At 35.7% G+C, this 27,236-nt stretch overlaps 1 protein-coding gene across 3 annotated transcripts in view; it reads right to left on the bottom strand.

Annotated features, from left to right (window-relative positions):
- GABRG3 (gamma-aminobutyric acid type A receptor subunit gamma3) overlaps positions 1–27,236 on the bottom strand; it is a 718,893-nt gene that overhangs the window by 42,430 nt on the left and 649,227 nt on the right. Inside the window, exon 7 of one of the 3 annotated variants that reach the window (XM_043554903.1) lies at positions 4,137–5,486. The exons of the other annotated variants lie outside the window; for them this stretch is intronic. Coding sequence (XP_043410838.1) covers positions 5,398–5,486 — 89 coding nt within the window. The 3' untranslated portion in view covers positions 4,137–5,397. Of the gene's footprint in view, positions 1–4,136; positions 5,487–27,236 lie in introns of those variants that run through there. 3 annotated transcript variants of the gene reach the window in all.

Here is a 27,236-nt window from a genome sequence, read left to right as displayed (position 1 = left end):
ATTGGTGCCCTGCTCTTTTCCTTGGGTGGCTATGTGTTTATGCTGTGGGGTCAGGGAGACAGATGGTACCTTCCAGCTCCTTTTTCTCTCTAGAGAAGTCCCTTAGTGAACCCTATCCCTCGAGGCCATTCTTTGAGATTAGTAAATAACTCTTCCTCTTATATGTCTCAGGTGTTTTTTTCAAATTGTTGCTTCTACACTGTATCTCCACAAGTTGTTTGTCATGCTGTTACTTTAAGGGTAGAGACTCAGCTTCCTGTCAATACCCCCACCTCAGCTTGTCCAGAACTAAACATGCTGATTTTTAAAATTCCAGTTTTAATTCCCACTAGTTGTAAGACCTCATGAAATTCAGCCCCTCTTGCTTCCAAAGTCAAATGTTATGGAATTCATCTTCTCTCTGGGGGATCCTGGTGTGATAGTATGTTTCTTTTCCCTCTCCATGCCTGAGGCTCCCTCTTCCCCATGGACAGCCATGGTTCATTAAACTCTTCACATTGTCTCCACCCTTCCTATCCTCTTTGACATGGGCTCTTCTCTACCTTTAGCTGTGGAGTTTGTTCTGCCAGTCTTTAGGTCATTTTCTGGGTTATTTATGTTTATGCGAATGTTATCTAATTGTATCACTGGGATTAGGTGAGTTTAGGGTCCTCTTACTCTACCATCTTCCCAGCCTCTCCTCTGTTTCTTTATAACTTTATTAATATATCTCATGTCTTGTTTTCCTGGGACCAATCTTCAGATTTATGTATTCCTTGACGTCAGGATTTTTCTCTAATAATATCTTTAAATATTTTACTTTATTTGCTTTGTTCTTTTCCATTTCTCAGGAACATTAATTATGTGTTTGTGAACACTGTTTGATTTACATACTTCTTATGTTATTCTTACTAACTATTCCCTCTTGGGTATACACCTCAGTATTTCTAAACCTGTTGTTCATGTTCCTGAAAATGTTTTTTGGCAGATTGGCTTTTATTATTTCTACTTTTAATGTGGCTTTCACCTTTTATCATCTTATTTCTTCTTCTGTTTTATTCCCCCTACCTCTCCCACACTTTATATTTCCTCTCTGGTTTTATTATATTTTTCTATCTTTCTTTTATTTCCTTTTGGCTATTTCAATTTTGAGTTCAACACCCTTCACCCCCAATTACTCTAAGATCTTAGAGAAATATTTAGTATTTGTTTATTTGATTAGCATTTATTTGGATTCTTAGGATAGCTATGCATCACTTGAATTTGTACTTTTTTATGTTTTGTTTTGTTCTGGTATCTTTGCACAGGTCTTATTTATACGTCTAACCTGATGTTGATTGGAGATACTTTTTTGAGGTTCAGCCCTACTAGAAGAACAGTGCCAGCTGAAGTCAACTTAGCCTAAGTGATTGTCTAAAGATATTTCTAAAGTTCTCAACTTCCTACTTTCCTCCTCAGCTTTGTCTTTGAGCAGTATCTTATCAATCTTGTTTGTGATTGTCTCTTCCTCTCTGCAACCTCCTTTTATGAGCATGTCAATGGCTCAGCCCTGAGATATTCCTTCTATGTTTTTTTCTCTATAGGATATCATCTAATTTAAGGAGTTTAAATAGTACAAATATACCACACAATATTGGCCATTTTCTGGAAGTATAGTCACATATATTCTAACATCATCTCAATATGTCCACACAAATGTCTAAAAGACATTTCAAACTCAATGTTCCCATGACTCCTGCTTCTCTTGTTTCCTACTCTGGACTAAGCAGTTCTACCTGCAGTATAACCATCTCAGCAAACAACTCTGCCCTTCTAGTTGATCAGACCTGAAACTGCACAGCCATTTTTGATTCATCTCTTCCTATCACACTATATGGTCAGCCCATTAAAACACACACACACACACACACACACACACACACACACAAATACACTCAGATTCCAACTACATTATTACCATCTCCAATGTATAGTCATGTCCACCTGATTATTATAATAGTTGCCTAACTTGCCTATCTGTAGACTGTTCTCTATTCAGCAGCCAATATAATTCTTTTAAAATAGAGGGAAGATCAAGCCTTGGCCAAGCTCATCCAGCAACTTCCTGTTTCATTCAGATAAACCCCCAAAATCTTAAGTTGGACTACAAAGTCCTCGATGTTTGAGCTTCCTCTCCATTACTGACCCCAATTACTGCTACCCTGGCTCTCATGCTATCCCTCAAATGTCCAAAATTTTCCTCCTCTGGTCTTGCATTTCTAATTCCCAAACCACTCACCCAACAGATCTTTGCATTTCTCATCTCCTCACTGCCTTCAGGTTTCCCCAAATAAGGTCCCATTAGAATCTTGAATACCCTATATAAAATAAGAATGTTTTGCCACAAACAGTGGAAATCCATTTTCTCCTCCTTGTTTTATTTCTTTCTATAGCATTTATCACCATCAAATATAAAATATCTGTATGTTTATTTGTTTACCCTCTAATCTCCCTGCTCCCTAGAATGCATGTTCCATGAGGGCACGTTGTCCATTTCTTCACTTTCTTAATTCCTGTAGACCCTTCATGAATGTTTGCTGAATAGTCAATTAATCTTTTCAGCATTGTGCTTCCACTGATTTTGCATTGAAAAAGATATCAATGGGGAATCTTAAAGGGTCTTTGCAAGACATAGGGCTAGGTATAGTGATTTAGTGTTTCCTTTTCCATGTTTAGTAGTGGTATGATCAATCTCTCTCTCTCTCCCTCTCTCTCTGTCTCTTTATCTCTTTCTCTTTACTGATATATCAAGTATCCATGGAACAGGGCCTGTCTCTATGATATCTTCTTCTGTGTCACTTCCTCTCATTCACAGGTTAGGATACATACGTATATTTCCTTGCTCTAACTGTGTAGAGGGTTTAGAAGTGATTATACTTCCCTGTCCAGCAATTGGCTAACCCAGGACCTATTTCTTGATTTATAATACTATTCTACAATAAAGAAAATCAAGATTACTTGGAGAAATTTCTGATTTTTTAGTGAGGGCAGAAAATAAACAAGGTGAGCTTGGAGCATCTGTAGTGCTCAAAGTAAAGATGTGATGAAGAAAACTAAATGATAGGGGGTATGTAAAAGGGCTTTTTAATGCTGGAGGCTGGAACAATTTGAGAAGAAAAATAAATAGAACTGTATTTGATTATAACCCAATGTAAAAAAAAATATCATGAGTCCATACCTATATAAATAAATGAACAAGTAAATAAGTGCTGAAGAAGGGACAAATCTGCCATGAAAATTATTAAAATCATTTTTGTACATACTGTCACTTCAAGGAAGTAAAGCATAACTTCCTGCCTGAGAAGTAGGTGCTGTGCTTAATAACTTGTTTTTTAAAGGTCTGTAAAAAAGTGTGAACTGGAAGTAACTACAGTGAGGATATCTGGCACATTCTATCTTATCACCAGTGATAAGTAATGTTCATAGCACTTACCTTAATGTGATGTGTTAAGAATGGTATCTTATCTCTATGGTCTTTCTTCCCAAACACTTAAGTCTAATATAATCATGAAAAAAAAAAAAACAATAAAAAACAAAAAACAAAAAAACACCTGAGAAAGCTAAATTGAGAGACATTTTACAAAATGCCTGACTAGTACTCTCAAAACTGTCAAGTTTACTAAAAACAAAGAATGTCTGGGAAAATTTCACAGCCCAGAAAGGCTAAGGAGATATGATGACTAAATTTAACAAAGTATCCTGGATGAGATCCTTGAAGAGAAAAGATATGAAAAAAAATGAAATCTTATTACTTTGAGTTTATTTAATAATAATAATATATCAATATTGCTTTTTTTTTTTACTTATGTACTACAGAAATGAAAGTGATATTAACAGAGGGTATAGAGGGTACAGGGACTCTTTACATTGTCCTTGGAAATTTTATGTAAATTTAAAATTAGTTTTAAAAAAGTTTATTTAAATTATTAAAATAGCATGAATTAGAGATAAGCAATCAAGTATATGTTAACTGGATTGAGATAAACATTTTTATAATTTATCCAGTCATGAAAAGCAGACTTAGTGTAGTGGAGGTATATAGTTTGTCTACTCATTATTTCCTATGGAAACCTGCCCTCTTCCATTTCACTTAGTCCAGATAAGGTTGTCAATCATTGTCTCTGGCCCTCCTTAGTAATAATTATGTAATCTACTCCTGACCAATTGGGGCAATTTATTCCTTTGTTGTGATTGCAAACTAATACTTTTTATTGAAGCTATCAAAGATGTAAGGTTTCAGAGCAAATGACTAATCTGATCTTTGGAAAGAGAGGCATTAATAGGCATTTGCTTATTTAAGTATTGCTTACTTGAGCTAAATACACCAAACACTATACAATCATTTAAGACTATCAAGCCAGAAGTGTTTACCAAATTACTAAATACTAAATACTATGGGGCAGCATGAAAATGTAAAGCCTGTGAGGACCATAGAGATAAAGGTTTTTCATCTTCTTGCAGGTTTTTATCCAAGAACTTCACCAGGGTTCCAAAAGGAAGATCAAGGCTAATCTTGACAAAGTCTTTCCAGTGGTGCAACTTGTGGGAGGACAACAGTCCCCACTGCCCAAACTCTACCCACACATATTGCTGTGTTCCTTGTGAAATACTTTATTATGCAGGAAGAGAGCAGCAAGTACTATTGCATTAGGGAACTGTTGGAAACCTATTACATCTGTGAGAAGGGAACTGGAAAATAGCTCTTCACTTGCTAGGCTCAGCATTACATCTAGAGGGCCACAGAAACACTTATGAAGTTCACACCCGAAGAACTAGATTCACAAATTCTGCCTAAGATTGGATTTTAGTCAAAATACCAGATAACACCCACCATCCCCTGTTGCAACCACCAGCACACTAACAAGCATTGAATAAAAACAATAGTGTAATCCAGGTGGAAAAACTGTAACAGACAGATTATCTCTTGGCAGATTGAAAGGAAAGACCTGAATCCAAGTCACAAGTCACAAAGTTAAACAGGGAGAAAACTTTAAACACAGTTCGACTTCCTACCAGATAAGCAAAAACCCTCACCCTCACACTAAAGGCCTAGGAGAATGAAAGTCACACTCATCTCTAAGCATACAAAACATTTATGTCAGTGTCTACTATTCTATACAACATATTCAGCTTTCAAATAGTTTCAAGGCATGCAATAAACTAAGAGTAGCAGTCTGAACAGACAAAGCAATCATTAGAAAGAGAACCAGACATAAAAGAGGTGTTTAAAATAACCATTGAATATGTTAAAGGCTTTAATGAAGAAGGTAGACAACAAGCAAGGCTGATAGGTGATTTCAATGGATTAGTGGAAACTATTAGGAAGGGATCTAATGGAAATTCAGAAAAACAAAACAAAACAAAACTTAGTAGGGGAGTTTAAGCATGCTTTTGATGATCAATTGACTTATCACAGCCAAAGGAAAGAACCAGTGAGCTTGACAACAGTTGAACAGAAATTATCCAATCTGAAACACAAAGAAAAAAATAAGTTAAAAATCAGAACAAAGAAACCAAGAGCTGTGGGACAATAACACACTAACATTTGCCATTTGCTGACTCTATATTCAAGCCAGCAAAAACACATGGAATCTTCTAGTGCTTTACTCTAAATTCCCTTTTTGTAACTAGCTAGAAAAAAAACTCTTGTTTTTAACAGGCTCGTGTGATTAAGCAAGGCCCATCCAGATAATTTCCATATCTCAAGTTCAACTGTACCATATAAATAACATAACCTAATCATGGGAGCAAAATACATCACACTCTGTGGAAGAATTTACAGAAGGTAGAAAACTTTGGAAATCATCTTATAATTCTCCCTATACAAGTGAAAAAAATCAAATCATGTTTGGCTAGGAAAAAAGATAAGAAACAATATCATGAATGAAAGAGGGGTTAATATTATTTTTTGATAAATGAATTAAGTGAACAATGCTATATTAATAATTCTACAACCTAGGTTAAATTAAAATATTCCTTGAGGGGTGCCTGGGTGGTTCAGTCAGTTAAGCAGCCGACTTTGGCTCAGGTCATGATCTCGCGGTCCGTGAGTTCGAGCCCCGCGTCTGGCTCTGTGCTGACAGCTCAAAGCCTGGAGCCTGTTTCAGATTCTGTGTCTCCCTCTCCCTGACCCTCCCCCATTCATGCTTTGTCTCTGTCTCAAAAATAAATAAATGTTAAACAAAATTTAAAAAAATATTCCTTGAAAGACATAAACTACCAAAACTCATTCAAAAAGAAATAACCTTTATAAACCTATATCTACTAAACTCTAAATACACAACTCTTTTTTTTTAATTTTATTTATTTATTTTGAGAAAGAAAAAGAAAGTGTGTGTGCACACATGTAGGAGTGAGTGGAGGAGGGGCAGAGAGACAGGGAGAGAGAGAATCCTAAACAGGCTCTGCAATGTCAGTGTAGAGCCTGACATGGAGCTTGAACTCAAGAACCATGAGATCATGACTTGAGCTGAAATCGAGTCAGACACTTAATTGACTGAATCACCCAGGGGCCCCTAAATACACAACTGTAATCAGATAACTTTACTATCAAATTTTATCAAGCATCAAATCCTATCAAGCAACTATAGTACCAAGTACACAAACTTTTCCAGAATATAAAACAAAAAGGAGCATTTTCCAACTCATTCTATGATGAGTTACCAATAGCAAAACCAGACATAAATATTACAAGAAAAGATAAAAGTAATGAAGACAAATGTACCTTATTAATGTAGACACAAAACTGTCAACAAAATAAAAGCAAATTGAATCTAGCAAAATACACATATAAAATAAATGTTGTGGTATGTAAGATTAATTCCAGGAATGAAAGGCTGGTTCATATTAAAAAATCAGTCAATGTAAGATTAAACAGGAAAAATTATTTGGTCATTCAGGAAATGTAGAAAAATAATTTGATGAAAGGAAACATCCATTTATGAGAAAACTCCCAGAACACTAAAACTACAAGAGAAATTCATTAATCTATAAAGAGTATCTACAAAAAACAAAAACAAAAACAAAAACAAAAACAAAAACAAAAACATTGCTGTTAACATCATTCTCTCCCGTTGGATATGGGATAGGCTTAGTAACTCTCTTCTAATTAGTAGAAAAATGAAAGGGATAAAATTGCAACTTTACAGTGGAATAATCTGGTATCAAAACAAAGTGATAAAGATTAATACCACCTGTAATAAGTAATGTTGATATCATGTAATCCCTAATGTTATATGATGAAAGTGTCTAATATGAGAAAACATCAGAAAAGCCTAAGTTGGGGATATTCTAAAAAATATTTCATCAGTGTAAAAAAAAAGTGTCAAGGTTAGTTTGCTTTTCATAAAACAAATTGTCACAGATTGGAGGAGCCTAAGGAGATGTTAAAGCTAAATGCAGCATGATATCTTGGATTGGATCCTAGAACAGGAAAAGGACATTAATGAAAACATTCATGAAGTGCCAATAAAGGCTGTAACAAAGCTAATAATTTTGGGCCTATGTAAATTTCTTCATTTTACTAACTTTAATTTTTTTTAATGTTTATTAATTTTGGAGAGACAGAGAGAGAGTGTGAGCAGGGGAGGGGAAGAGAGAGAGGGAGACAGAGAATCCAAAGCAGGCTACAGGCTCTGAGCTGTCAGCACAGAGCCCCACACAGGGCTTTAACTCACAAACCATGAGATCATGACCTGAGCTGGAGTTGGACACTTAACTGACTGAACCACCCAGGTGCCCTAGTTTTTCTAACTTTTCCATGGCTATATAAAACGTGAAATTACGAGAAAGTGAGCAAAAGGTAAATGAGAAGTTTCTGTATTATCTTTTCTACTTCTTTTGTAAATCTAAAACTTTTTAAAAAGAGAAATAAAAAACAACCCTGTCAACTTATAAGACTATACCAGCAAATTATCTTCCAAGAATAAGGGAACAATAAACACTTTTTTTTTCTAGACATATAAAAGTGGAAAAAATTCATCACTAGCACTTCCACACTACAAGAAATGTTAAAGGAAATCATTCACACATAAACCACCACCACCACCACCACCACCAACAACAACAACCAAATGGAAACATGGATCTACACAAATGAATAACCAGCCCCGTGAATGGTAACCACATAGATAAAGGGCCACGTTAGAAGTTCCATTTTGTATGATTCCATTTATATTGATAGCATTCCTGAAATGGCAAGATGGAAATGGATAGCATTTTAATGGTTGCCAGGGATTAACGGGGGAAAAGAGGGAGAGAAACGAGCATGGCTCTTAAAGAACAACATGAGAGGTCCTTGTGGGGATGGAAATGTTTCATATCTTGACTGTATCACTAATCTGTGATACACTTTTCCCCCCCAAAAACAGTACTATTGGTGTAACCCAGAAGAGTACATGAGATCTCTGTATTATTTATTATAATTCTATTTTAATCAATAATTATCTTAAAAAAAGGGTAATGTAAAAACACCCTATTGATCAAATAATAAATCAAAATGTGAATTAGAAAGTATTTTTAGGGGCGCCTGGGTGGCTCAGTCGGTTCAGAGTCCGACTTTGGCTTAGGACATGATCTCATGGTTCATGAGTTTGAGCCCCACATTGGGTTCTGTGCTGACAGCTCAGAACCTGGAGCATGTTTTGGATTCTGTGTCTCCCTCTATCTCTGAGGGAGACATGCTCTTTCTCTCTGTCTCAAAAATAAATAAATGTTAAAAAATTAAAAAAAAGTATTTTTAACTGAATGAAAATTATATTGAATGTAAATGTTGAATGAAAATGAACTTTGTGAAAATCATCAATGATTCTGATTCAGACTCTATGCCAAATTTGATTAGTTTCAATTACCTAAGTTATCTTATTTTTATTAAATATAAGTCATATGCTCTCCTTACCTTGAGCTTCATCCTTATTTTTAGAGTACTCTGCTACTGGTGATTGTGTCACCAGGTCTGTGCTAGGCTCTTGTTACTGGACACCTAAGATCAAGGTCCTCTCACAACAATCCCTTAGAATGTTTCAACATGAGAAGGCAAGATTCATGGGTAATAAAACAAGTGTCGTATTCTAAGGTTGGCATTTTCTCAATACACTATGACAATTTATTCTCTTACTTGTAGACAATTACATTATAGAAAATCAGAGCTAAAACTAAAAACTCCTACTTTCTCATCCCCAGGTGTTCAAAGGTGCTTTCACACTACCAATCAAGACAGAAATATGGGCACAGCCTTAAGTGCCTGAAGAAGTCAGATGAGGAGAATTCACCTGGGATGTTTCAGAAACATATTTTACTTTGTATAAAGTCTGTTCAAATCTTGTGTTTTATATCTTTGGAATTTTTCACAGTTGATGGAATTACTTCAAATTTAGTGTCAAGGATGAATTGTCAGTGAGGAAGCCTGATTTAAATAGACTGCAGAAGAATGAGCCTCTTTAGGGATATAATTCATTTACATCTGTGATGAGGGTTTAAAATGGTTGTGAGGTGACTGATCTGGGGACTCTAAAAAGAAACCTCAAGGACTGCCTCATGATCAGTCCATAACTGTCTTCAGGGAATATTTCAGGAGATTTGTGAAGCTTGCTTTGAAAAAGAAAATCTCTGTCCCTGGCACATCATTGTGGTTGAAGTCTGCATTCTTTAGGGACAAACATGCTTGTCTGTTTTTACCACTTCTGTCAACATTTGGAAACAGGTGTTGATTCTTATTCTGATGATACAGTTACTCAAGGCTAAATCTAAGGTCATTTTTATCTTTTAATTCTCCCTTATATAAGGTTCTTGGGTTCATTTTTTTATAGTAAATACAGATGATGCCTGAAAATTACCAAAAATAATAGACACTTGTTTATATTATTAATATAGTTAATCATACTGTGGCACCAAACTGTAGGTTTTGTACTCCACTATGTTAACTTTACATAACAAGTGAACATATACCAAAATAAAAATAAATGAGATCAGAGAGTAGGCTTAGCATAGAAAATGCCTCCAGAACAGGCAGATTTTAGGGAGTGGGAATTTAAGGAATTCCTTTAATTAACAAGACATAGTTATGCTATGTCTGTACTGGCCTTGGGCCTCTGTCTACAGAGCTATCCATTGTCTCTCCTCTGTCCCATTCTGTATCTCATGGAGACTGGCAACTGTAACTATTTCCCCAGCTTCTGGGTAAATGGGTACTAATGGGAAATGTACCTAGCAGAATGGAGAATGGGAGAAACCAGGGTATTTTTCCCTCTCCCTGGTTGTCTTAGGCCATTTCTCTAGGACATGGAACCTATAAGGTTCTATAAGGCCACTCTTAACTGGGCTTCTATGAGGCTATTCTGAACACTCCTTCCTTTTTCCCACTAACTTGAGAGAGTAGAGTCTTCCATTTTTGCTAATCTCTGGGTTGTCTCATATCCCCTGTTTGCCTTATCTGCCTTTCAATCACTTGTCTAACCAATTCCCTGCATTCAATTCCCTCAGCTGTCTCCTAATCACTCTCTGACAAGATTTTGTCAGTTGATATATAAAGTATATTTTCCATAGAGACATATATTTCTTCTTCAAGTTCATCTGTTTTTGTTCTTCCTTCACATACAAGCCCCTCTTTTAGTGGCACTGTGCTCCTTCTAACAGCCTGGCTATCCAGAATCACCCTTTCCACCATGTCAAAGGCAGCCCTTGCTTGGTGAGTACCTGCTTGTTCTTTCACCTCAGTTTGAAGATCACCTTCCTGACCACTGAAGTGAAGTCAGGCTCCCCAGTTAGCATCTTATAGAGAATTTTGCCCATGTATTCTCCTTAACTTATGACAGTCGTGATTTCATACTTTCAGTGACATTATTGATTAATTTCCATCTTCCCTACTGACTATAAACTCAATAAGAACTGGGCCTTTGCTTCCTTCAGTCACAATTTTATTCTAATGCCCAGCAAGAGGCATTACCCAGAATAGATGATTATAATCACATCAGTCAATAAATAAATGGAAATCCAATTACCATGTTAGACTACAGCCAAATGGATGAGTAGGTTAAGAAAGATATTGCCCTCATAGGAATAGTTGTGGACTCTGGTCCTCCCTGTCCTCCTCACTCTTTTGGTAATATTCTCAATGCCTACCAATTTTCTGATGTGCTTCGTAGACTCAAATGCAATAGTTCATTCTCTGTGCTTATCAGAATTGCTGGTATATTTTCTTATTCATCATCAGAAGTCTTATTTTTTAAAGAAGCAGAGTAGCATATTTAAGAACACAGCCATAACAATTTTATTACCTGAATTTTGACTAGGTGGTCCATCTTTTTGTGTCCCCATTTTCCTCACATGCAAACTGGTAATAATAATGGTATCTATATCTCCAATGGTCATTGGGAACATTAAATAAGTTAATAAACATAAATCCCTTAAAACAGGGCCCAGCAGAAGGAAGCTGTGAGCACATGTCAACTGTGTTTTTAAACTATGCTGGTGTTGGGGCGCCTGGGTGGTGCAGTCGGTTGGGCGTCCGACTTCAGCCAGGTCACGATCTCGCGGTCCGTGAGTTCGAGCCCCACGTCAGGCTCTGGGCTGATGGCTCAGAGCCTGGAGCCTGTTTCCGATTCTGTGTCTCCCTCTCTCTCTGCCCCTCCCCCGTTCATGCTCTGTCTCTCTCTGTCCCAAAAATAAATAAATGTTGAAAAAAAATAATAAAAAGAATTATTCACCATGATCAAGTGGGATTCATTCCTGGGATGCAGGGCTGGTTCAACATTCGCAAATCAATCAACGTGATACATCACATTAACAAAAAAAATAAAATAAAATAAAAAAAACTATGCTGGTGTTGTCACCTTTGATGTTTTTCAGAATAGAGACCAAGTAAAATTCATATTTGTATCTAATTACTTCAAAAAGGATTACAGTCTTAATTGCTGCTAATGCTCACTGCTTATCAATATTATTAGAAGCCTGTTTCTTACATAGAAATAAGCATTTCCATTAAAACAAAGCTTTTTAACAAAAAGGAGATGGTTTTTGAAAACAAATGTGAGACTAATCCTCAGATTGGCGTTGAACTTTTTTTTTTTAATGACTTGTGCCTCTCATCAATGATTGGGTTTTTTATAGTCAGTAATATGGCTCTAGATTTATTGCTACTGTTTCAATACCGGAAGGTGTGAGTGGAAAAACATGCATTAGAAAGTCACTCTCCCTTGTGTACTGTATCTTATCTCCTGAGACTTTTTCTAGGGAATGTTTTGACTGAGACAAATTAGTGCTTAGAATGCAGCCAGTTCTCAAATATGTGTTTCCAATATTCTAGAATTAGTCTTAATTCTAATCAAATCAAATCCTAAAAATCGTAAGAAGTGTAATAATGTGCAAATATAAATATGAAAAAAGTATATCTTAACCACATAAAGTTAGTTATTTTGGGATGGTGAAGGCATTGTGCCTAGTACTACTATAATTGACCAGGTTTGTTTGATAAGAAATTCCTAATGGGCAGATATACTTTTCCTAAATTATTATCAAGAGCTAGAATAAGCCCAATTATAACTCCAAAAGGTAATACTTCTCATATGAGTGAATAGACATGCCATGTAGATGGAGTAGTTATAATTCACAGTGATTACCATGAGTGAGTTTTTTTTATAATAATTAACATAAAGCTGCTATCTTTCTGATATGGCTTATGCTTCCAAGAGAAAAGCATTGCATTGCCCTCAGATTTCTCCCAAACAACTGTCATGGACAGAAGACAATAAAACAATGTTTACAAAGGTCTCAGGGAAAGAAACTGACTTAGCTAAGACACAATTAATATAGGCAAGAGCAAACATTCTTAAACATAAAATAAGTCAGAGGATACAGCAATCATGGGTCTTTAATGAAAAAAAATAACTTAAAAATAAAATCCACCCCATTAAATATTGGCTCAAATTAAGAATTCAGGGAAAAGGCCAACTTCCTTTTTGAGTCTTTTGGGCCTCAACAGTTTTTGGCCTTCATGCCAAAGCAGCACATCTTGGTGCCACTCCTTCTGAACCCCTTACTACATATAATTGAAATCAGTGGAAAAACAATATCTCCCTTTCCCTTCCAAATAGGTGTTAGGTGTCCTTCTAACATTTTCAGGGCCCAGGGTAAGATTACAAGTAGAGACCTTTATTATATACATCTAGAGTTTTAAAAAAGCATAAACCAACTTAGTAAAGTAATAAAATATGTTTTTAGCCTCTCTATCCTCCTAAGTTGATAATTAGACTTTATTATGACCTAGTAGTCTAGGTTCAAATATGAAATTCCTGGATCCTTGGAATTCCATCCTGGAACATGGAACTGTAAGGAAAGTAAGTTGTGGTTATTGGTCCCAAGCCTGAAGTTTCTTCCTTCTCTCCCTACCTCTAGATCCATCCCACAGCCCAATATATATGGTCAAGCTATCCTGCACGTAAAAGTTTCTTACATATCCAATAAACATTGTTAGTTTGGCCACCCCTCAGGTAAGCAAATGCAACAAAATGTTAACAATTTGTGAATCTAGGTACAGAGAATACAGGTGTTCATTGAATTATTCTTGCTATTTTTCTAAAGGTTTTAAGACACCAATAAAAAAGGAAAATTATAGGCCAATATCCTTGATGACCATGAATACAAAAATTCTCAACAAGTTACTAGCAAATCGAATTCAACATGTTGAAAGAATTATTCAGCATGGTTGAGCAGGATTCATTCTTGGGCTACAGGGCTGGCTCAATATTCACAAATCAATCAATTTGATATACCATATTTATTAATAAAAGAAAGTATAAAAACTATATGATCCTCTCAACAGATGCAGAAAAAACATACAAAATACAGCATCCATTCTTGATAAAAACCCTCAACAAAGTAGGGATAAATAGAACATACCTCAACATTCAAAAGACCCACAGCTAATATCCTTAATGGGGAAAAACTGAGAGCCTTTTCCTAATAGTCAGGAACAAGATAAGGATGTTTACTCTCAAGATGACTATTTAACATAGTACTGGAAGTCTTAGCCTCAACAATCAGACAACAAAAAAGAAATAAAAGGTATCCAAATCAGCAAGGAAGATGTCAAACTTTCACTATTTGCAGACAACATGATACTCTATGTTGAAAGTCTGAAAGACTCCACCAAAAAATTGTTAGAATACATGAATTCTGAAAAATTGTAATAAAAGCAATATGAAGAGATTTCTATACACCAATAAAGAAACAGCAGAAAAAGAATCAAGAAATTCATCCCATTTGTATTTGCACTAATACCAATGACACCTAGGACTAAACCTAACTAAAGAGGTAAAAGATCTATACTCTGAAAACTACAGAACACTTATGAAAGAAATTGAAGAGGTAACATAGAAATGAAAAAGCATTCCATGCTCATGGATTGGAAGAATATTGTTAAATGTCTATACTTCCCAAAGCAATCTACATTTAATGCAATCTCTATCAAAATACCACCAGAAATTTTTTGCAGAGCTAGAACAAACAGTCCTAAAACTTGTATGGAGCCACAAAAGACCCTGAAGAATCAAAACAATTCTGAAAAAGAAAAACAAAACTGGAGGCATCACAATTCTGGATTTCAAGCTATATTACAAAGCTATAGTCATCAAGAAAGTATGGCACTGGCACAAAAACAGACACATAGATCAATGGAATAGAGGAGAAAACCCAGAAATAGAGCCACAACTATATGGTCAACTAATCTTTGACAAAGCAGAAGAGAACATCCAGTGGAAAAAGACAGTCTCTTTAACAAATGGTGCTGAGAAAACTGGATGGCAACATGCAGAAAAATGAAACTGGACCACTGTATTATACCATACACAAAAGTAAATTCAAAATGGATGAAAGATATAAATGTGAGACAAGAAACAGTCAAACTTCTAGAGAAGAACACAAGCAGCAACATCTTTGACCTTGGCTGGTATAGCTTCTTACTAGACATATCACCACAGGCAAGGGAAACAAAAGCAAACATAAACTTTTGGGACTGTAAGATAAAAATCTTCTGCACAGCAAAGGAAACCATCAGTAAAATAAAAAGGCATCTTACAGAATGGGAGAAGATGTTTGCAAATGACAAACCTGATAAAGGATTAATATCCAAAATCTATAAAGAACTTATCTAACTCAATACTCAAAAAACAAATAATCCAGTTAAGAAATTGGCAAAGGCCATGAACAGACACTTTTCCAAAGAAGACAACCAGATGGCTAACAGACATATGAAAAGATGTTCAAAATCACTCATCATCAGGGAAATACAAGTCAAAACCATGATGAAATACCACCTCACACCAGTCAGAATGGCTAAAATAAACAACACAATAAACAACAGGTGTTGGTGAGGACACAGAGAAAGGGGAGCCCTCTTGCAGTGTTGGTAGGAATGCAAGCTGGTGCAGCCACTTTGGAGAACAGTATGGAGGCTCTTCAAGAGACCCTATAATTCAGCAGTTTCACTATTATGTATTTACCTAAAGGGAACAAAAATACAGATTTGAAGGGATATATGCACCCCAGTATTTAGCACTATCAACAATAGCCAAAATATGGAGAGCCCAAATGTCCATTGACTGATAAATGGGTAAAAAATATGTGATATCTATCTATCCATCCATCCACACATACACACAATAGAATATTAGTCATCAAAAAGAATGAAGTATTGCCATTTGCAAAGACATGGATAGAGCTAGAATGTATTATGCTAAGGAAAATAAGTCAGTCAGAGAGAAACAGATATCATATGGTTTCACTCATATTTTCTATGCTGCAACTTTACTGACTTCATTTATCAGTTCTAGTAGGCTTTTTGGTGGAGTCTTTTGGATTTTCTATACATAAAACCATGTCATTTGCAAATAGTAAGTGTTTTACTTCTTTCTTTTCAATTAGGATGCTTTTATTTCTTTTTTTGTCTAATTATCGTGGCTAGGACTTCCAGTACTGTGATGAATTAAAGTCGTGAGATTGGACATCTATGTCTTGTTCCTGACCTTAGTGGAAAAACTCTATTTTCTTCCTGTTGGGTATGGTGTTAGTTGTGGGTTTTTCATATAAGGCTTTTATTATTTTGAGGTATTTTCTCTCTAGACCTACTTTGCAGAGGGTTTTTTAAAATCATGAATGGATGTCATACTTTGTCAAATGCTTTTTCTGCATCTATTGAAATCAATATATGATTTTATCCTTTCTCTTATTAATGTGGTGTATCTCACTGATTGTTTTGCAAATATTTAACCACCTTGCATTAAATCCCACTTGATCATGGTGAATGATTTTTTAAATGGATTGTTGGATTAGGTTTGCTAATATTTTGTTGAGAAATTTGCATCTATATTTACAGAGATATTGGCTCATAGTTCCTTCTTTGGTGGTGTCTTTACCTGGTTTTGGTATCAGGGTGATACTAACCTCATAGAATGAATTTGGTGGATTTTCTTCCTCTTCTATGTTTTTGGAATAGTTTGAAAAGAATAGGTACCAACTCTTTAAATGTTTGTCAGAATTCACCTATGAAACCCTCTGGTCCTGGAGTTTTGTTTGTTGGGAGTTTTTTGATTATTGATTCAATTTCATTGCTGGTAATCAGTCTGTTCAAATTTTCTGTCTTCCTCCTTTAATTTTGGAAGGTTATATGTTTTTTAAGAATTCATCCGTTTCTTCTAAGTGTCAAAAAACATATATACATTTCTGTGTTTGCAGATGGGTCTACTAATTGGTGTGGATTCGCTTGCATATTGTTTTAGAAGACATCTACCTAATATTTATGTGGACTTTACTATCAGATAGTTAAAAAAACTCATCTTTTTACTTTTCTCCACTTTTGAAGGTATTTTTAAAAATATATATATATGGCAACAAATCTATTGTATGAAAAGTAGTAGCGTGTCTTATGTTAAAAAACCCAGAAAAACTCTGGAGACATATATACCAAGTTATTAAGGACTGGTGGAAGATGGAGACTGATTCCTCTTTTACATATTTTCCTGTGATTTTTAAGTTTTTAAGAATAACAATATATTAAAATATGTGCAAAATGCACACATAATTGAAGAGGAATGGAAAATATTTCCCAGAGATGGCAATAAAACCACCATTATGGTTTTGTTTTATTTAGTTTCAGTATACATCCACACCCCAACAAACACAAACTAGGTCATAAAGGATTTTATACAATCATTTTTCTCTAACATTTTACTGTAAACATTTTTTTCCTCATTCAAAATAAATAATTCTTTCAAAGTCTTTTTATTCAATATATCATCCTTTCCTTTGGGGCCATGAACAGTTTGTGAATTGAAGACACAGAATCTCACTGATGACAGACACTTCGAATAGCAGGTGTGATGTTAAAGGCCTGCCTTTATATTAAAAAAGAAAATGCACAGATGTATTTTTACCAGTGGTTCTTTCATCACACAAAGAACAATATAAATATCGGTCTTAAAAAAAATAGCTGTTCTATTTCAGCAAAACAAATTTCTTTATAAAACAGTGTCATTCCATCCAATCCAAGTGGTACTTTGAAGACTCATTTTCAAGAAAGCATTCTGGCCTTCAGTGTAATAAATAATGGCATAAAGAAAGAGGAACCCTATGAGAGAAGGACCTGGGATGAGACATCTGAATACAGCAGATCTATTTACTACACTTGTCACCCCATTAACTAGCCCAAATGCTTAGTTGGTGCAGAGATTCACCTTGGGCCATACGTTTAATTACCTTATGAAGTTCTAGGAACCAGTAGCATTAACTTCACAACGTCTTTTAGATCTTTTTGAAGTGAGACTTAAACCAAGACCAAAACATGAGTTTTTATTCCTTTATCTATGACTTTATTGCAGAAGAGTTTGATTACAAGCTTTTAGAATGCATCCTATCTTTTTACTTAAGACATATTTGGAGAAGCTGTGATGAATTTTTAGCCAAGTCTGCACTTCAAGTTCTCATTAAATCTGTGGGCTTGCTAGATAATTTTTTTTTCTTTTTAAAGAGACTGTTCTAAGTTCAGCATAATTAGTCCTGACAAATGGGCAAGTCATGACACTGCAATTCTGGGTAAAGTCCAAACCTCTAGAGCTTTATTTATTGATAAAGTCTTTTGGTGTAAAGAATCAAGGAATGACCCTAGCATGGCTTAATAGCAAGGTTTTGATAAACAAATTACACAAATCATATTTACTTAAACATATATATATATATTTACTTAAAATATATATATTTACTTAAAATATAAAATATATATGTATATATATATACTTAAATATATATGTATATATTAATTAATATGTACACATTAAATATATGTATATATATTTACTCAAAAATTTATATATGTGTATATACACACACACAAACATATATATATATATATACATACATATATATATACATATATATATATATATATACACACATACACATATATAAAGAAGGAAATAATGGTAGCTTTAGTATGTAAGGGTAATGGAGAAGAAAATTTAGAGATATGCAAGTTGCCAACATTGCTCATGCATTTGAAATAAGAATACAGGGAGTAATAGAGTAATTTCTAAATGTTCTTGTCATTATTACCTCAGTGTAAGCTTTTCCTCAGACTGTGTGATTTTTTTAATTATTTTCTTTACTTCTCTAGGAGGAGTAAGCAGATTGACTAAATAACAGTTTGTATGCACCCTCAGAAGAGTGATTCCAGGTCATTGATGATCATGAATTGGTGACATTGGCTGCAGTGAGGAGCTGATGTGTCACCCACAGCAGAGTGGGGCTAGGCTCATATGGATTATGAATCTAGACCAGTGGGGACTTCTTGTCAGCAGAGCACACAGCAAACAGGGTGAGAGAAGGGCATTGCCAAGGGTCAGGCAGTTAGAAAACCATTGCATTCCTGCTGTAAATGTATGGTATTCTGATAAATTCAATAAGTCTCCTTTTGTTTTAGAGCCAATCAGAAGGAGAAGGTGAACTACTAAATCCAAAGCAGCATGACTCTGACCTCAGACTTCCTTCATGACCACAGAGATACGTATAGTAATGAAACAAGGGCAATAATGAAGAAATGGCAGGAAGGGTGATAGGGTAAGAGCTGGAAGTGGTCTCTGAAAGTATTCTCATTCTTCTGTCTCAGTGAGTGTGGAGAGCAGAATGGAAAAGGGAGTAAGGTCCAAAGAACAGGGTTATTGTCCAGGGAGCATTGGGATCTGTAAGGACTACTTCTTGTATTGAAATATCCATTTAGTTACAGCCATATAGAAACAGAACCAATAGGAAAAGTGTCATTGGACAAAGGAAACATCCCCCGGCTTCTGTAATTGATGGCTTACTGTGCAAATGTTACCATGGTAAAGGAAGGTTGTCTCTGGTGGGCAAACATTTAGTAATCTTGGGAAATAGGTCTGTATTTCCCCCAGATTCTATGTTGATTAAAAAGAAAAATGGAAGTCAGGCCAAAATCTTCAGGTGAGTTAGATGAGTTACCTTCTGGATGAACATTAATAGTTTAAACTCCTGACCCTCTAAGGAATTCTATGAATTCCTTAGGACTGATTTCCCTACCTAGGCAGACAGTCTCCAAAGAGATGCCAGGCTATAACAGTGTAAGTTTCTTAAAACTGACTCCTGTCAAAAGTGTATAGGGTTTTCTGAGAAAATGAAATTGTGGTAAACCACGTGCTTGTGCTGTCCAATAAACATGTATATCAAAGAACTTAATAAATTAATCTGCTTGAAATCACAAATTTCAATTCAGATATTTGTATTCACACACCAATATAAGTGTTACCTGTAAAGTACAAAGTAGATAAAAGTATCCTTTATCAATTAAATTTTAAGTAATAAAATTATAAACAAACAGTAAAACACATTACTAAAATTCAAAATGCATTCCCTTTATTACTGTATCACCTTAATGGTCTCATATTAATATTTCTAAGATGACAGTTAAATGTTGGTAAAGTGAAATATTTTTCTTTTTGACTTGTTTGGTAAACAAACGGTTCTTTTTTCTTCCACACATTCATATATCTACCAAGTACTTTCCTTTTTTATTCAATTTTTTTAATGTTTATTTATTTTTGACAGAGAGAGAGAGACAGAGCATGAGTTGGGGAGGGGAAGAGAGAGGGAGACACAGAATCTGAAGCAGGCTCTAGGCTCTGAGCTGTCAGCACAGAGCCTGATGCGGGGCTTGAACCTACGGACCGCAAGATCATGACCTGAGTCGAAGTCGGGCGCTCAACCGACTGAGCCACCCGGGTGCCCCCCAAGTACTTTCTTTTTGAGAGAATTATGTACTTTGCTAGATCCCTGGGATACAAATAGGTCAATACACACAATATATGCTATGCAATTATTACTATTTTCAAGCTCATTTAATCCTCACAAGAGCCTTGTCTCTGAAGCAGGCGCTAGTACTGTCTTCCCCATTTTACAGATGAGAAAACTGAGGATCAGAGAGGGAAGATAACTGTCCAAGATGACACAATTTGTATGTTTAAGCCTGGAATTTAAACCCAGGCATGATGGCTCCAGAGTTCTTGTTCTTATCTGTGTTTTACATTTCCTCTTTGATTACAATTAGAATACATCACAGTGCGATAAATGCTACCATGGGGCAAAATCAGGGCATTGTGGAAGTAAATGGCTGTCCTACTTCACCTAGTCTTTAAGAGATTTCTTTATATATATATATATATATATATATATATATATATTAATGTTTATTTATTTGAGAGAGAGAGACAGAGGCAGAGAGAGGGAGACACAAAATCCCAAGCAGGTTTCAAACTCTGAGCTGTCACCACAGAGCCTGACGCTGGGCTCGAACTTACAAACCATGAGACCATGACCCAAGCTGAAGTCGGATGCTTAACCAACTGAGCCACCCAGGCACCCCTAAGAGATGTCTCAAAAATGGCTTCCTGGCTGAACATATCCATGTAGGGATGATTAAAGTTAATCAGAGTGGTGTGGAAGGGAATGGGGAGAAGCATGGTGTGACATACTTGCTAAGATGTATACAAGTACCTTAGCATAGGGTTGGGAGAGTTGTTTGATTGTATGCAACCAGGACCCCCCTGGCACTTTCTAGAATGATGTACTCAATAAGAACACTCAATAGTTGTCTTAAGCCTTGACACTAGTTTATATAAACAAGTTTACTTTTAAGACTCAGTTTTGCCATCTGTTAACTAGCATTTTAAAAATGGGGATATACTAGATCATTCCTTGCCAGAGATCTAAATTTCAACAATAATATAATTCTTTTTACAAATAATTTTAAATTATCATCTTTCCTTATGTGACTGTACAAATTTAAGACATTTCCTCCGATCAAATGATTGGAAGCAGGAATGTAACTCCATAATGGAAAAAAAAAAAGATATAAAGTATAAACCATTCTAGGAAATATACCAATGAAGTTTAACCCAACATAGAACTAGATAAAATAAAAATATTCTGAAAATTGAGCGCTAGCCACAGGAAGTACTGTTAACCCTTTGTTCCAGTGATGTCATGGAAAAGCCACTAGCCTCAGAGTAAAAGGCTGTAACATCAGTTGCAGCATATATTGGGTGTTGCTGTGGGCCATGCCTGTGATCTTCCTGAGATTTAGTCCCTTACCTATTAATAAAGATATGGGTACATGTTCTACCTTTCTCAAAGTGCAAGTTGAGAGGCAAATGAAAACTGTAAAATGGTATATGTATAAATTTCACTGTCACCATATTCTAAATATTATAATTTGTTCAGGTCCCATGGAAAGATAATTTTTCTTTTAAGGAGTAGTTAATTAAGTCTAATTTTAAAAGAATAGACATAGTCAGATGTGATTTGTATCATAGAATTTCAATTTTCTTAGTGGATGAGCAGTTCATTCAACCAAGCAGTGTTTTTTCCACATTTCCTCTCTGAATTAGAGGAGGAAGATGATTCACAGTAGGTTTGAAAGATTTTTCACTGAATCTTGTGAACAAAGACACTGTTGCTATTTTTAAAATTCTGACTTTAAAACCCAGACTGATTTATTACTCAGATTGTACTCAGACAAATATGACAAAAAGCCAAGAAGAAACCAGTTTTAGAGTTTCTTCTACTGAAGCTATTTTAAACATACATTCCTATTTGCATTCAAGATACAAATCTCATTCTACTGTCATGTTAAAGCATGTTTCATTGAATAAAATGCTAACAGCTGATTTAATGGACTGTTTACTAAATGAAGTAATGTGGGGAATATCATAATCCTCCCTCACAGGAACTGTATTAAAGCAAATAATAAAAGATAATATTTGTATATAGTGATGGCAATTATGCACTTCACATATGGTGGTTTACTTAAATTCACAATATCCATAGAAAGGAGAAGGCAGGGGCACCTGGGTGGCTCAGCTGGTTAAGCTTCTAGATCTAGAAGTTTCTGGTTAAGCTTCAAGACTCTAGATCTTGGCTCAGGTCATGATCTCACAGTTTGTAGTAGGAGCCCCACATTGGGCTCTCTGCTGATGGTGTGGAGACTGCTTGGGATTCTGTCTCTTCTCTCAGAGCCTCCCCCACTTGTGCACTCTCTCTTTCTCTCTCAAAATAAATAAATAAACTTAAAAAAATAAAGGAGAAGGCAATTTCCTTCTCATTTATGAGAGGTGTACATGGATGGATCACAGAAGTTGCTCAAGGTAAGATAGTATTGCATCCACACGACTCCTGAAACAATGCTGGGGGCACCAGTGACAGTCACAACAAAGTTTATTGCAATGAGAGACAAAGCCGACCGATTGGGACCAACGCTCTTGATAAGAGTGTGGCCCCGAACAGCTGGGGTACAGAGTTTTTATGGCCGATCACATCGTTTTATCATCACCTGGGAACAGAACAGAGAAACAGTTCCCAGATGAGTTAGAAACAGTTGCCGGATGAGGTGATTATTTTAGACTTTCTGCTGCTAAGTTGCAACCAGTGGATCTCCTTGACCTTGCCTCTGATGCTCTTTGAGCGTTTGTTTCCTTAGTTGGTGAAGCCTGATTTACAAGAGTATGAAGTGTACTTTACAAGAGTAAAGCAAGGCTGTTATCTCTTGACCTTCATTGTCAGAACAAAGCTGTTATTTTTCAAGCTACACGTTAGCCCTACATTACAATTTAACCCTTACATTAGCAGATAAATGGTATTGCTGAAATCAAAGCTGGGAAGTCTGACTCCATTCTCCCACCCTCTGTGCTTACTCTTTACCATGGGCACTATCAGAGAAAGGTTTTTTTGTTGATGTTTTTTTGTTTTTATTTTTGTTTTAATTCAACTGGAGCATGACCTACCTGTTGAATATGCAAAATTTAACAAACAGAATAATTTGGGGGGAGTTTGGAGAATTACTTACAGGAGCTGTTAACTTACAGCTTAAATAAACTTCAAAAATATCAGGCAATCACATCAAATGGTGTGGCTTTTGCCGTAGTCATGGAAGAACAGCTCTTTCTCATGGTTACTTTGACTGCAAAAACTTTTCTCTCTTAGGGGGTCTATTTGGGGCTTTGTAATAAAACAGTCACCAGGGGGAAAAGCCACTAGGGCAGTTAAATTTGGGGGTCTCCTTTGATGCCTTTGTTAGGACTGCCTTTGCTAGAAAGCCACTTCTAAGCATGCTCTGAGCATGCTCTAAGCTTGCCATAAAGATGCCCACCACAGAATGTGTTTCACAGTTTTGGTTCCATGTCACAAAACTTGCTGTAGATGTTCTGATCCTCAGGATAAAAAAATGCTGTGTGACTTGCCCAAGTGATTTTAGACAATTGGACTCAGGTTCAAATGGACATTATAGGTAGTCTTGATATATCAAAGAAATGCATTAGTATGCAAATATCTTATGTTATTCCCAGAATTCGCGATCCCCAAAGACCACCAGGGAGCCGAGTCAGATTTAAAAGCAAAGAGCCTTCATTCAAGCTAGCTCAAGCTCAATCCCCTACCTGCATGGACGCAGCGGTGAGATGCCGGAGAGAGAGCGAGTTTCAAAAGCACAAAGGTTTTATAGGGGTCTAGAGGCAGTTGGTGAGGTAATGGCTGTGGCCTCAGCAGATTGGTTGGGGAAGGATTAGAGTCCCGTTATGCATGTCTCGGGGCGTGTTTTGATCAGGAAGTTTGAAGGGGTGAGTGGGAGGTTACTCAAGGGGAGGAGGCGTGGTCTGAGGTTTCTGTGATTTTCTCAGAAAGGGGCCATGTCGGGGACATAGTCACTCAAGGTGGAGGACACAGAACAAGATGGAGTCGGCCGGCATAGGTCTGCTCTTTCACTTAAAGGTTTAACCCATTTAGACAAAAGCAGCTTCCTATAAAAATCACAAAGTCAATCTCTTTCACTCTCTCTCTATGTTCCCTTTGCCTGAAAACATCATCATTTCACTTTTATTTTTATTGCCTATTTTGTTGGATATCAAATTCTGCTTCCTTTTATTTGTTTTTAATCAAAGTATAATTAACATATAGTATTATATTAGTTTCAGATATACAATATAATGAGTCAATAAGTGTAATCATTTTTCAGAGCTCAAAAAAATAAGTGTACTGTTAACCCCCTTTATCTATTTCACCCATCCCTCCAACTACCTCCCCTCTGGCAAACACCAATTTGTTTTCTATATTTAAGAGTCTGGTTTTTTTTTTTGTCTCTCTCTTCTTTTTTGTTTGTTTATTCATTTGCTTTGTTTCTTAAATTGGATATTTGAGTGAAAAAAAATAATAAATACTCTGCTTCTTTTCATACTTGGAATTCCATTGTCATTTCGCAGCCTTGATTTCTAGTTCAAAGACAGATGTCTGTGTTAACTTTGCTCCTTTGAGGGTAATGTGTCTTTTTTTTTCTCTCTCAGTACTTAAAGACATACTTTTTGCCTTTGGTCTTTGGCAGTTCAGTGTTTCCCTTTGTATTATTCATCCTTTGGACTTCACAAGTGTTGCTGAGTGTGTGAGTTAATGTCTTCATTTATCAAGGGTAATTTTAAGTCTTTATGTCTTCAGATAGCGCATCTCATTTTCTATGGCCTACATTTCTGGAATTCTAATTTTTTTTTTAACATTTATTTATTTTTGAGACAGAGAGAGACAGAGCATGAATGGGGGAGGGTCAGAGAGAGAGGGAAACACAGAATCTGAAGCAGGCTCCGGGCTCCGAGCTGTCAGCACAGAGCCTGACACAGGGCTCCAACTCATGGATGTTGAGATCATGACCTGAGCCAAAGTCGGACGCTTGACCGACGGAGCCACCCAGGCGCCCCTACATTTCTGGAATTCTAATTGCACTTAGTTTTATTTTATCTCATTTTACTTTTTACCAATCCATTTATATGACAACTTTATATCACACCCCACATATATTATTTCATTCTTAACTTTTTAAATTATTTATTCCTTTCTATTTTTTCTTTATTTTGATATTTTCTATTGACCTGTTTTATAGTTAGCTGGTCATATTTTTCCCTTTAACTTTTTTTATATAATAATTTAAGTTTATCTTTTGTGTTTATAATTAAAATCCTTGAATTAAAAAAAACTCCATTTGAATGTTTTTCTTTTAAACATACTCGCGTTCTCTGGTGAAAGTATCAATATTTTCAGTCATAATTTTCTCTTTCCCCTGTTCTCTTAAAAATATTAGTTATTTCCATAGTAAAGACTTTGCTGGCTAATTCCAAAATCTTAATCACCCGTGGATCTGTGCTTATACTCTCTTAGTTTTCCTTTGGATTCGTTAATTTGGCAACAGCATATACCTTGTGTAAAATTTGTATGAAAATTTTCTATTATCCTTCAAAGACAGTTCATCACTTTCTTTTTTGGTCAATAAGTTTGGGACTAGTCATTCTAATACAATGAGAGGCTGGGGTAACTCAAGGCTCAGTTAGTTGTAGTTGGACAAGTTTTGTTTTTGTTTTTGTTTTTGTTTTTTTTGTTGTTGGTGGTGGTGGTGGTCTCTTTCACATTTCCTCTAGGCTATAACCCTTCAGGTATTGTAACTGAGTTCTTGTTGTGTTCACCTTGGCCTTTATTTGTGGAGCATACTCAATGATAATTCTTATCTTCCTGACACTGATGGGCTGTTAGACTATCCTTCTCAGAGGCTTTTTGCTTGCTTTAACTTCCTTCTCTTCACAGTCTCAGACTTTAGAAAGTGTTTGTAGAATAGTGTTCATTTCTTTATCTTCCTTTCCCCCTGGGATTCTGGCCTAAAGAGCTTCTTATTATTGCATCTTGTTGATGCTCCAACTTAAGGAGATAGATCTTTCAGAGACATTTTGTTTTCAGAGTCTTTACCTATATTTTTGGATTCACTTTCTATTTCCAGATGCTCAGCAAGTGACCACAGAGATAAAGCCACAACACAATGTGTGTTTACCTCTCTGTGTGGTGTCTACTTCTCCAGGATTTTGTATGCTCAAGTCATGGTTGCTTCAGCACCTACCTGATCAGTCTTCAAAGAGAATATGTTATCCTATCCATTTATTTTTCAGTCTATCTCAATGAAAGAGCTGGCACATTTCAAGCCACTCAAAAAATAATTGGAAGTAAAACTTCATCATTATGATTCACTTTCCTTTTCTTTTAACTTTTTATTTTAGAATACTTTTAGATTTACAGAAACATTGTGAAGATAATAGATGGTTCCTACACTCAGTTTTCCCTATTATTAATGATTACATTGGTATAACCTATTTGTTACATTTAGTGAGACAATATTAATACCTTATTAGTAACTAAAGTCCATACTTTATTCAGTTTTCAAAGTTGTTTCCTAATGTCCTTTTTCTGTTTCAGGATCCTAATCTGGATACCTTTCTTTTCTTTGCTTTTCTTTCTTTCTTTCTTTCTTTCTTTCTTTCTTTCTTTCTTTCTTTTCTTCTTTCAATTTATATCCAAGTTAGTTAACATAGTGCAACAATGATTTCAGGAGTAGATTTTTAATGCCTCCTTACCCATTTAGCCCATCCCTCCTCCCACAAACCCTCTAGTAACTCTTTTCTCCATATTTAAGAGTCTCTTATGTTTTGTCCCCCTCCCTGTTTTTATGTATTTTTTGCTTCCCTTCCCTTGTGTTCATCTGTTCTGTGTCTTAAAGTCCTCATATGAGTGAAATCATATGATATTTGTCTTTCTCTCATTGACTAATTTTGCTTTGCATAATACTCTCTAGTTCCATCCACATAGTT

Source organism: Prionailurus bengalensis, chromosome B3 (assembly GCF_016509475.1).
Source record: "Prionailurus bengalensis isolate Pbe53 chromosome B3, Fcat_Pben_1.1_paternal_pri, whole genome shotgun sequence".
Lineage (NCBI taxonomy): Eukaryota > Metazoa > Chordata > Mammalia > Carnivora > Felidae > Prionailurus > Prionailurus bengalensis.
The sequence above is the reverse complement of the archived record's forward strand: the minus strand, read 5'-3'. Positions and strand labels throughout refer to the sequence as shown.